Source organism: Mugil cephalus, chromosome 2 (genome assembly GCF_022458985.1).
Source record: "Mugil cephalus isolate CIBA_MC_2020 chromosome 2, CIBA_Mcephalus_1.1, whole genome shotgun sequence".
Lineage (NCBI taxonomy): Eukaryota > Metazoa > Chordata > Actinopteri > Mugiliformes > Mugilidae > Mugil > Mugil cephalus.
The window spans coordinates 13,500,700-13,513,421 of NC_061771.1; the positions used below are offsets into that span (position 1 = coordinate 13,500,700).

Genomic DNA, 12,722 nt, shown 5'->3' on the forward strand with positions numbered 1-12,722 from the left:
GTGCAAATTTGCAAGGAGCGCAATTTTTTAAAAATATGTTATTGAGGAGATATTGCAAGATTTTGCCCCCAACATCCAAACTTTCTGTTTGGCCAGTGCACTCTTCACATTTTCACTCGGGAGACGCGTGAGTAAGAACAATAGTAAGAATAGTGAATAAAGGACTATCCGTCAATACACTTCCTCTCCCTGTGTGTGTATGTGACCGATTGAAAGACGCTGTGGGAGATTGTTGCTTGCGTGTGTGTGTGCGTGTATGTGTGTGTGTGTGTGTGTGTGTGTGCGTGCGTGTGTGTGTGGATAGAGAGAGAGTCACAGAGAGAGATAATTCTCTGATTGGAGGAGGCTTATCGGAACGTCAAACACAAGCGTCGCACCTGTTCGACGTCATCGCGCGGCGTCCGTTCAATCACAAACATTTACGCTCACTACTGGAACCGGCGTACACCGAAGCACACCCAGATAGGCGGAGATAGCATGCGGTGTATCCCCTGTCTTATCTCCACATGACTACATCTCCTGTGATACATCCGTTGGCGATCCGCCTAAACAGGACAACCAACAGTGGCGTGTTTTAAGACGTGTGTCTACAAATTTGACGATTTATTTTAATCAACCCCGCCTAAAAATAAACAATATAGCTCTAGTGTGCCGGTGCACATAACGAGTGCATCCATTGTGATTTTTAGCGGCTACCCCGAGTTAGCCGATGGTTGGCTGTCGTTATTGCTAGCTACCAAAGTTATATGATGGTATTTGTATAACAGTGTATTACTGGTTTATCAGAAAACAGTACAAGAGGCGAAATGAACAGTCGGCTTCAGGAAATCCGCGAGAGACAAAAACTTAGGCGGCAGTTGCTAGCTCAGCAGGCAAGTACAATGAACGGCCCTAGTTAGCATGTAGCTAAGTTGTTTATCATCTGAAGTACTGAGCCAATGTAGTTCCTCTAATTATTCCTGGAGGACAACGTTACAAACAACTTGAACGACAGTGATGCGCGTGCAATGCAGAGAGTTGTGTTACACCACTATGGCCATAGGTGGAAACTTATCAGACGCACTTTCTTTCATACATTTCCATGGGTCGCCCTCGAGGGGACTTGAGGAGAAAGTTCCTCAGTGTAAATGTAACTGAAATGGCTGACATTAACATGTTTAAGTTAATCACAGTAAAGAATATGGAGTTGAAATACAAAATACTCCACTGCATAAGCATAAGTAGCCGATCTATGTGGTATTAAATAGATATCTCCTAAGCTTGTAAGTAATGTGTATGTAGGGCATATGCCCCCCCAACTTTCATTTTGTGTGGATTGTTTTAATTCTCTTGTTATATATTGTGTATGGTTTCGAGTGTCTGTACGCTGCTGCTGCAACTGTATGTCTACCTTAAAAACATGCGATTTTACTACACTTTCTCCCTTGTGTCCAACCACAGTTGGGAGCTGAAAGCGCCGACAGCATCGGAGCTGTCCTGAACAGCAAAGATGAACTGAAAGAGATAGAGGAGACCAGAGAAACATGCAGGTACGATATAATGCAGTCCACACCTGCAGAAAACAGCAGGAAAAACTAAACAGGTTAAAGCTGGGGTGCAAATACAAGCGCGGACTGGTTTATTCTTTCCCAGTTCACCACACCAACACTAACCTTTCCTTTGTGTTTGAGACATGTTAAAAAAAAAAACTAATGTTAATTTTGTGTTTTGGTTCAACAGAGAAATGCATTTAAGATGTTGTTTTTCTTATGCAGGGCTTCCTACGATAGCTTGGCGCCCCCATCAAAAAAGAAGGCACAGACAGAGGGAGAAGACACAGAGGAGGACGTGGAAGAACAAAAGGTGAATTACACACATGGATAAAAATCTGCGCGGGTTACAGACCCCATATTTTTATGGTGATGATGGTAAATGTCATTTCTGGAGCACATGTCATTGAGGAAGTATTTCTGGTATTTTTAATGTTTGAGAAATAACTGACTCAGCATCATGTGTCTTTAGAAGAGGCGGTCCCACAGCCTCAGGGAATTTGTGTACTTAACTGGGCTGTGTGAATGACATTATAAAATCTGAGGAATAAGGTAGAAATGGAGCCTTTTAATGTGTCTCACATTTTATTAAAATCTGGTCAGTTTGTAAGTTTGTGTCAGGTTGTGAACACAAGCAACTACAAAGGCGTGTATTCTCAAGCAAACAACAGAAACCTTTAGGGCTTTCAGTTGACATTTCAGGTCAGTAGGCTGCTGTTTTATCAAGGTGACCCATATACGTGTATTCAACAGTCATTTAGCTATTTACCAAATTATATTCATTTTACTGTTACCTAATCAATGCGAGGTGAAAGTGAAAATCCTTCAGCCAAGGTACCGGGAAGCTGTAGGAATTACAACTCACTAAGCCAAGATACAATAAGACAAAATAAGATACGCCTTTATTCATCCCACAATGAGGAAATTCTCAAAGTATGTACAGCCTACAGTTTTTGTGGGACCAAAAGTGGGTAGACAGGTTGGAAAGGTTTTGATTTGTTTTCAGTTGCAGCATGTGGTTTTGGAACGGTTTCCTGTGAACCCACAACGTGCTTTCAAATGGAGAGTGAATGATGCATAAACAACAGAGGAAGATGGCTGCACTGTCAAAGAATCACAAAGAAGGAAACAAAAGGCTATAATTTTCTGTAAAGGAATTTTGGTCACTAACTAAAATATATATTTGTGGTTAGGTTAATTTATCCACCTTCATACGAGCCCCTGATAATAAGGGACAATGTATAAAAATGATTATAAAAAATAACGTGGGAATAAATGGCAAAAATTGTGTCTGTGTCCAAAAACACGTGGACCTAACTGTATTTTGTGGTTGTGGATTTGTCATATGAAATATTAAATATGAGGTCCGCTCAGGCTTGATCTTAGTGTGACTATGATGTGCCAGAAAAAGGGCATCGACAATGTCCCATTGTTTTTTTTTTCCACTTTACTAGTAGCTGGTAACTTTATCATGATTTCAATATTATTCCTGTTTTATTAATTTTTGTATGATGAAATCACTCTTTCCTGGTTTTCCTTTGTTAGCTTCACATGTTGTTCCCTTAAAAGCAAAATAAAAATTTGTGGTTTTGTGCGTTAGGATGAGGTGGAAGTGCAGCAGCCAGATGAAAGCAACCCATACGAGGAAGTGTACAAGGACTCAAGTACATTCCTAAAGGTTTGGAATTTATTTTCTGTGCAATCTGTGCATTTATGTGGCCTGTCCATCCGAGCAAACATGTTTTTATTACCTTTATTTCCTGAAAGAAAAGAATTTATGCCTGGCACAACTTCAGCCGCTACCAGTGCGTATTGAGGAGCAAAAGTGGCAGAATGGCAGAAAGACGCTAGCTCTGAAAGAAGCAATATTGGAAAAATATCGTCCAAAACTGAATCCAAAATCTTCAATGTGATGCCATGTGAAAAGCGTGCGGCACCTCAAGCAGCCCTAAAACTTTCTGTTGACGCGACCAAGTCTCCTGGAAATGATAACGAGAATCAAGAGATCATGGAGAAGTGAAAGACAGTTTTTAACTGGTGATGTGAAGCTGGAAGGACAAGTTTGGAAGGATCGAACTTAATGGAACATTCCTAGCACGCTGTAGTTGGGTTTCACAATAAAATGTTGGTTAACCTGTACCAACAAGGTATAGACACTTTTATGACGTAAAAAGTGTGAGGCACGCTTTCATTCTGTGGCAACTAGCCATGCGTTTACCAGTCAAAAAAGTAGAAGTCACACAAAAGTGTCATTCTTGTGTGCATCGAGAAATCGATTCACTTGCCACTGAATGTGCTTAAGCAGCGCATTAATGCAGATGCTGTTCAGCTATGAAGGCGCGTGGAGTCATGACAGATAAAGATCAACAAGCAGATCTCATCTGTTATTACTGTGACTTATAGTAATAATAATCAGCTGTATAAAGCAACAGTCAGATCAACAGGATTACCGCTGTTTATTTAAGGCCTCTTTTTAAAACAACTTGGTCTCTCTCGTTTGTAGAAACGGTTTTTTGATATTACAGAACATACAAATAATGCGGATGTATTTTTCTAATGATTCCTCCTTGTGCTCTTCCTGCCCCTTTTATTGTCTCTCTTAATTTATTCATTCTCAGGGTACCCAGAGTTTGAACCCACACAATGACTACTGTCAGCACTTTGTGGACACGGGGCACAGGCCGCAAAACTTCATCAGAGACGTCGGTGAGTGTTTGTGTTTCCGTACGCATGTGAGCGTCCGTGTGAGCCTGACCTCCATGTGTTCTGTCCCTAAGGCTTGGCTGATCGATTTGAAGAATACCCTAAACTTCGAGAGCTGATCAGACTGAAGGATGAACTCATCTCCAGCACCAACACTCCTCCTATGTACGCTAAACAATAATACTACGGGGGGTTTTTAGTGGAATTGCAGGTAGCTTAAATTAAGACGATGCCAGTCATTTCAAGTTAGCGTCTTTCTGTGTCTTTAGGTACCTACAAGCCGACCCCGAGCACTTTGACCTGCAGGATTTGAAGTGCAAATTTGATGTGATTTTGCTTGAGCCTCCCTTAGAGGAATACTACAGAGAATCGGGCATCAGTCGCACCGAACGTTTCTGGACGTGGGACGATGTATGTATTTCTCTTTAACTCCCTTTTTTTCCACATCATCAGTTTGGTTTAGTAAGTGAATAAATATTGTGGTTGGCTTTCAGGCCACAACAAGAAGAAGTAGGCACATTTACCTAATTTATTCATGTGATAATGATAATGTCTAGAATGACCTTACTGTCGTACAGATGTAAAAACTGTCCTCAGAAGGAAATAGGAAACTATTTACTATTTTTACTCTGATGTGGGAATCTTTTTGATGGCATCTATGCTCAATCTTCTTTCCATCCTTTCCTGTTTTAGATAATGAGACTGGAGATTGAGGAGATATCAGCGTTGCGTTCCTTTGTCTTTCTCTGGTGTGGCTCTGGTGAAGGACTGGACTTGGGAAGAATGGTAACACAATCCCTCATTCAGTCAAAATAACAATTACCCATTTTCTGTACCAGTGACTGTTTTCACTTAATGGAAGTGTGTATTAGTTTCTGTTCTTGTGAAACCGTGATTCTCTGAGACTCAGAACTTGTTGGTCCAGTGCACATCTGTTAACTGTGTTAGGCAACAGACGTCTCTTTGACGTTGTGACATACCCAGATCTTGTGAGACATAAACCACACCCTACCTGTTTCGTGTTGAGAAAACAGATAATGACTATTTTCTTTGTTTTGTGAGTATCTGCCACTGGTTTGACAAATGTTGGTGTGAAATAGATTTTTCTGCAGTGTTGACCAGAACAGGCGTGTTTATATGTTATATGTTTGTACTTTATCCCGACCTTTGTGTTTTACCAATGTGGACATGATTTTTGTCATTGTCTCTCCATTCCTGTGGGACACGAGAGACAGGGTCTTTAACTAAATATTCAGCATATGTTTGATTGCTGGAAAAACTGCCAGATATCACTGGCACTTCTCTGCAGTGGCATCTAAAAAGCCATTAACCTCCTTAAAAACATTAACCAACAAAAGTAATATTAATGGCAGAAACTGATGTTATAGGTTTTAGAACCACGTCTCAGACTTAGCAAATAGCAAATATGGCTTACCCTGATTGTACCGATTGCAGTGTTTGAGGAAGTGGGGCTTTAGGAGGTGTGAGGATATCTGTTGGATCAAGACCAATAAGAACAACCCAGGAAAGACCAAAGCACTGGATCCAAAAGCAGTGTTCCAGAGAACCAAGGTACAGTAAACAAATACTTCGCTATGCATACACAGCGATAATGTCAAATATGTTTTCATATATTATACAGTGTTATCTCGTTTGGGGTTAGCCTGGCGTTGCTGGGCTCAAGTCTAATCAGAATTTGAGTCTTTAAACCAATAAGGAGAATTAAAAAAGAAAAACACACAGTTGGATAATCCTCCAACCAGTCCCATAACCAACCAGGACCAATATGTTAATAGCAACAGCTTTGACGAATTTCAGAATCCAAACATTAAACACCTCCAACGGTAGACATTTTTTTGGACACATCATGTTGACTGTGTCTCTTTACTTACTGTTACATCACTGTAAATGAAATGATTGACTCTGCACATCCAAATGACCACATGAGTGATGTGGGTTGGGAGACTAGAGGCTCGTTTCCAGGCTAGTTTGGTTTAGTTTTTAGCCTTGGACACAAAACGTTAAGACCTTGAATATATGCCCATGATAGGTTTGAAGTTCAATCATTGTCATGTTGTGTAGTGTGATGTGCAATGATATACAACGCATTTGCTCCAGGAACATTGTCTCATGGGAATCAAAGGAACAGTGCGTCGTAGCACAGATGGTGATTTCATCCACGCCAACGTGGACATCGACTTAATCATCACTGAGGAGCCTGAGATGGGAAACGTAGAGAAGCCTGTGGAGATCTTCCACATCATTGAGCACTTCTGTTTAGGGCGCAGGAGGTTGCACCTGTTTGGACGAGACTCAACCATCAGACCGGGTGAGATGGATGTGTTCTTGTCTTGACTGACCAAATGTATTTAAGGGCATAACAGCATGTTACGTGTCTGCTTTTAGTTCTTCTATTCTTCTGTCTGTGCCTGTTTATTAACACACACGTTGTTGCTTTTTGCCATCTTCACCTCCCAGGCTGGCTGACGGTGGGTCCTACCTTAACGAACACCAACTTCAACCCAGAGACCTACGCCTCGCATTTTGCTTTGCCCAGCTCCCACCTGTCCGGCTGCACCGAGGAAATAGAGAGGCTCCGGCCCAAGTCTCCCCCTGCTAAGATGAAGTCGGACCGCGGTGGCGGGGCGCCCAGGGGGGGACGTGGGGGGCCGAACGCTGGAAGAGGGGGAGACAGAGGCAGAGAAAGAAACCGACCAAACTTCCGTGGGGACAGAGGAGGTTTCAGGGGCAGGGGAGGACCACATAGGGGGTTTCCACCTCGCTAGAGCACAAGAACTCATGACAACCAGACTGATGACAGTAGCTCCCATCTCCATAACCTGCAAATACAAGCTTTTTTTGTAACGCGGTTTATATGGTTAGTACATGGCGGTGAAGATCTTAGTATGATTGATCTTTTTTATTTTTATTTTGTGGTTTGTTAATATTTGTTCATGAACATTGTTAAGACTGAATGAGTTGCCAGAATAAAAATTTCTTTACACTGCTTGTGCTTATGCATTGCTTTGTGTTTCAGGCTTATTCTTCTCATTGAGCGTCATCATTGAATGCATTTGTAGAAACCATCTCAATATTCTTATGCTTAAATATTTAGAGAACAGGTGATTGAAAGTCTGTCTAATCACATAGACGGTATAAAATAACAAAAGCGCCACAATCAAGGAAGTGTGTTGCTGGACTTAAAATGAAAGCAGAGCTCAAGAACTCATTGGTCAAAAACACGTTTACGGGCGTAATACCTGGTGTGAACTCGTTGCAAACTTGCGGATGGATGGATAGACACTTCTTTGAAATGTTTTTCATTTGCCATAAACTGAAAGCAGGGTTCACTCGTGGTTTCACGTGTGACGTGCAGGGTGTACGTCAGCCAAGCTAAAGATGATTGGCTGAGTGTGTTCATGCTCTTGCGTGCTGTAAAGCATGGTGGAAAATTCAAGGTGTGGTACCACTTGAGGAATGCCAGGCATCTCCCCACCATGTTTCTTCAGTGTACCTTCTCAGTCTGGGTCTGCTTTCATAGTTGTATCTCCTGAAAGGCTGAAAAGATGCAAAGCTGACAGATTATAGATGTTATCTTAAAAATATTTCAGACACTAGCATCGTCAATCAGTCCAGTTCGCTGATCTGCTGGAAACCACCACTGCTGCTTAACGCAGTTATAAAAATATGTACTACAATTCTTTGGAGACCTCAAGCGATTTCCCAAAACCACTTCCTTGATTTTCAACATGGGAACATACCACAGTAATGAATCCCCAGGTCCTTTGAACTGGATTTTTATGTCCTTTGATAGTTTCACTGGTATTACATTGACAGATATGACAGATTTTATCGACATGATAATATCACAACCCGGTAAAATAGTCACAAAACTTGGCTGTATTTTGCTTTACTGTTTGTTTGTAGGTGAAATCAAATTGATTTGAAGGTAGGTACTGTATACTTAAGGGTGAGGTTGTCGTCATAGTTTTCCTTATCCATTTTTCATTTTTAACAAAGACAAATGTACCTTAAACAAACATAGGGAATGTACCCTGCCTAAACATAGCAGCATGTTCAGGAACTGCGGAGGTGATCTCAACGTGGAAGTTGTGCATAGAAAAAAGTGCATACAAAGTTTATTCATGAAGAGCTGAAAGGATATACCCAAAATATGTGAGAGCGGACTTACTGTAAAGTGAGCGGCAATGATTGACGTGCAGGCTGTCTTTCCAAGTGGCCCTTGGCCAACGGTTGTTGAAAGTCTACAATTATTACAGGCCGCCGAAGTCACATGAAGAAACCTAATCAAGTTTGTCATGCTGGATGGTTGATGCTTAGTCACTGTACTGAAGTAGGGTGTTTGCATCACAGCAACACGTTATTAAACCAACTGGCAAGCCAGTGTTTTTACTTTGTATCCTGAAGTTAAAGGATTCACCATCTGTTTTGTAGTAGCCACTCGTGTGTGAATTAATTCTCGTGTTTTGTGTTTATAACAGACTGTGCACCTTAATGCACACTGTCCCCATTTCACAATTCTCAAAATAACACCGGGTGCGACATGTTTGCTTGACTCACTTTAACTCGGACCCGTGTCACTGCTTAGTCACCATCAGAACCTGCTCTCACGTACCGAGAGGACAGGAGCCGAAGAACTTGTCTTCGCCAGAATGATTGTTATCAGAGACTCAAATGGAGAAAAACACTTGTGAAGTATGCTTGATGAGGTCAGTGGGGACAAAAAAAGACAAACAAAACAGGGCAGTCTTTTACAATTACACAGTCTTGGGCAACAAATGCTGACAGGTTTCTAGTTGGATCCCAAGAGAGTGACTGAACAAATAGCCTTTGTACTGAACCGAGGGCAGGCGTTAGAAAACATAAATAATAACACAACAGTTGATGACTAAATAGAACTACCCGTGCTGTTATAATATTATTACAAGTGTGTGTGTCTTTGATTGATTAAACTACCTGACTTTCCAAGGTGTGGCTGCTCAAACACTATAATTATAACTAATAATTTGGCAACTGAGCAGATGAGGTTGTCTCGGACAAATAAACTGCCAAGACTGCATGACTTACATGAAGTGAAGATAGTTATCATAAAATCTGTGAAGCAGTGAATCTTTGTCATTGTTTATATCTTTTAGCATACACTGATCAGGTATAACATTATGACCACCTTGCTTATATTGTGTAGGTCTCCCTTGTGCCTCCGAAACAGTTCTACCTCATCAGAGAATGGACATGGATCTTCTGAGGGTGTCTTGCGATGTCTGCCAACACAACGCTGTTTTTGGGGGGATTTGGGATCTAGTGAATTTGAAGGCCAGGACAACACTTTGTGCTGTTTTTTATGTTTTTATTTGTTTCTAAACCGTTTTTGTGCATCAGGCTGCATCCTGTTGGGGATGGCTGCTGCCATCAAGGAGTGTCATTGCTATGGGGTGGGTGTGTCTGGTCTGGACTGCGTGGGTGTCGCATGTCTACGTAACACCTACACAAGTGCCAGGTCCAGAAGGTTCTCAAAGCAACATTGCTTTGTCGCAAGGTGGTTAGTGTCATTTACTTCTCATGCCAGTGGTTTTGATGTAGTTTTGTATAACTGTTTTGCAGTTTTCAGCAGTGAGATTCTTGGATACCCTTGTATCATAGATAAATATATGTGCAGCTGGACTTTAGAAAAGCCGGAGAAGCCCCACGAGAAGTGAAGCTCAGATCGTAACTCTCAAACTTGTTTGTCCAGAATGTTGACAAGCCAGATTCGGTTAGAGACAAGGTGCACAGAAAGCACAGAAAGGTCGCTCCATTGGTTGTTTCTTCTCTTTACATACACAAGTTTACTATTTTACATTGTGCAGTGGATATAAAAAAGTGTATATGTCCCTCTTAAAACAGCATTTATTTTTAATGTTAATATCATCATGAGCAAATAACGCACCTTCACACTTTTCATTTTAAAACTGCACAAGCAATGACACTGAAAAGCAAAGTGGCGTGTTTCAAGGAAAATACGTGGAGGTGGACATTAATAGCTCTGAGTACCTTTGAGTGCCATGAAGCTCAGTTTTTTTTTTTGTTGTATCTCTTTTAAGACCTTTTAAATCCATTACACACTATATGGTCATCCATGTAGGTTTGCAGTCAAATGTTCAACATTCAGTCACGAATTATCTTGTAATTAGGAAAAATAAGTGTTGTTTTCCAACCTATAACATCTCTTTTGATCCACTGTCTTTAAGTCACATTTCTTTTTCATATATATTTACTTGCTGCCATTTTAACCTTTAAAAGCCACTGTAGACTGCCACAGTTTCACAACGGAGCTATGTAAGCTACTTCACTTTGTGACCTAAAATATATATCTTTTAAATGGCATCATATTATTATCACTAGTGGTAAGCAACTCATACTTCTAGTTGTAGTACTGAACAGCACGGCTATATTACTACCGTATGTTCTCCTCCTGCCCGTCCGTGGCTGTGGTGCCCTGACCAAGCACCTAACCCCCAATTTACTCCCCTGGCACGGCCCACCTGAGGCTGTAGTCCACCGCTCCAACCGTACACACAACACAACAAATGGATGGGTCAAATGAAGGGAGGGAATATCCCCATGAGGGATCAATAAAGGAATATTTCCTTCTTAACTTCACCAAATTCCATTGTTCTTTGACAAGTGCACTGCATTTTTGTGCGAACAACTCCGACACAGTTTACTGTAAGTGACAAAAGAATGAATCCACAGCACCTGAAGTTACTGACATCTCCAATAAATTGAACGCATGGGAGGCTGGAAGGTGGAAAAGCCCCCGAAGGCATGAGTCTTCTTTTGCTGTCAGAACCTCTCTCCTGGAATGTGGGGTAACCTGACTTAAGTGCTGGAATTGTTTTTCAGCACTTTTTGACGCAAGAAAGGATGTTGCATTTCCCATCCATATTACTGTTGGTTGGCGTTTTGTGTCGCACTCTCCACTTCTTTTTGCACAGATCATGGGAAACAAGGAGTTGGACAGAACCGCCTTCCAATGTAAGCAAGTGTGGTAGTATGTGACATTTTAAAAGCCATTTTACACATACAGTTTTTACACAGTTTCACTCTGTGTTAACGATCTCCATCCAGATATACACGCCAAATATAGCACAGAGAAGTAATTCAAGCATGGCAAAACAACTGGTTTCAGTTTCTCCTGCAGCGATAAGATGGGTGCTGTTATTCATTGTGGGATGTGATAAGTGTTTGTGATGTTGTAACACCTGAACGCACACAAAACTGCACAAAACATTTAATCAGTATTTAGTTTAGTACTTTATCCACCTGCGTTGCTTAGGCTAATGCGACGTAGCACCGCACAGAAATCACACTGATACAAACAACACCAGTGCACCCACACGCACATCCGGCTACAAAGACCTTCGATGACTTCAGGATGTCGACTGATAGGACTACGGAGCACATTCTTTACTCTTTTCAAAAGAGGATCTCAAAGTCAATGTACCAATCAATGCTTATCGTGTGCAGACTGACTCATGACAATGCAGAAGGCATCTTAATCTTTGCACAAGCATAACACATTCAGTACTCTCTCTCTCACACACACACACACAAAGTCTTTTAAGGACTAAATGCACATTGTTTTCATTTCTAATCATTTAAAAAACACGTACAAAAAATAAAATAAATAAATATGTATATATATATATATATATATATATATATATATACCAAAAGGATCTCAGACCAGCCCAAACTGTGTTTGCCTACCCAACTATATTTTAACCTTCAATATGAAATTCAAAACCACACTTGTTGGCTGGTGCTAGACTCTCTCTGGTTGATTTTCAGGTTCAACGTAATGCTGTGTGCCGAGGAGTTCAACCCAAGTCTTCGGGTGGTTTTAAGTCTAGTCATTTACTTTCAGATGAAGGCACCTCGTCAACATAAGCTGAAAAATGTAATTTCAAAAAATGCATGTGTAGCGTAAAAGTGTGTAAATAGAAAGATAGAAATCACATTAGAAAGCATATATGTTTGACAACGTCCTTTTAACTACACAGAACATACAGTAAATGAAACTCAAACAGAGCTATTTCATTCCGACACTAAGTGTGTGTATACTTGTTTTGAAATATAAGTGTTATATATACATATATGGGAGGCATTGTGGCTTGTAAAAAGGGCAACAAAAACGTTATTATACTAATTATAATCATTACTTTAAGTATTACTACCCTACTTTAGAATATACAAAACAAAAAATGCTAATAGCTGGTTTGCCACATGCTCTTAAATATTTATTACGTAATGCAGCTGAACGTATTCTTTGTCAGTGGACCATAGAGCCTTTAACACTATATTGTTATAAGGCTGTCTTCACATGACAAGCGGCGTCACGCTGTGTTTGAGCTGCCGTATACTGGGATTAAATGGCTTGAAATCACATTTGGTGCACACTTGCGCTGTGGCACTAGGAAACAACAGCTT

At 40.8% G+C, this 12,722-nt stretch overlaps 1 protein-coding gene across 1 annotated transcript; it reads left to right on the plus strand.

Moving 5' to 3' along the window:
* Positions 1-469: 469 nt before the first annotated feature.
* Positions 470-7,239, plus strand: mettl14 (methyltransferase 14, N6-adenosine-methyltransferase subun). The gene is made up of 11 exons (XM_047578904.1): positions 470-872; positions 1,441-1,529; positions 1,755-1,842; positions 3,130-3,207; positions 4,148-4,235; positions 4,307-4,397; positions 4,502-4,643; positions 4,926-5,018; positions 5,688-5,804; positions 6,351-6,561; positions 6,711-7,239. Exons 1-11 carry the CDS (start codon positions 807-809, stop codon positions 7,016-7,018), a joined length of 1,371 nt encoding a protein of 456 aa, XP_047434860.1. The 5' UTR covers positions 470-806; the 3' UTR covers positions 7,019-7,239.
* Positions 7,240-12,722: the final 5,483 nt, after the last annotated feature.

Bases quoted from the DNA above. Each gene is read 5' to 3' on its own strand.
- mettl14 (XM_047578904.1), top strand. From the start codon at position 807: ATGAACAGTCGGCTTCAGGAAATCCGCGAGAGACAAAAACTTAGGCGG. The intron at 4,644-4,925 runs GTATGTATTTCT...TTCCTGTTTTAG, and splicing joins GTTTCTGGACGTGGGACGAT to ATAATGAGACTGGAGATTGA. The intron at 6,562-6,710 runs GTGAGATGGATG...TTCACCTCCCAG, and splicing joins AGACTCAACCATCAGACCGG to GCTGGCTGACGGTGGGTCCT.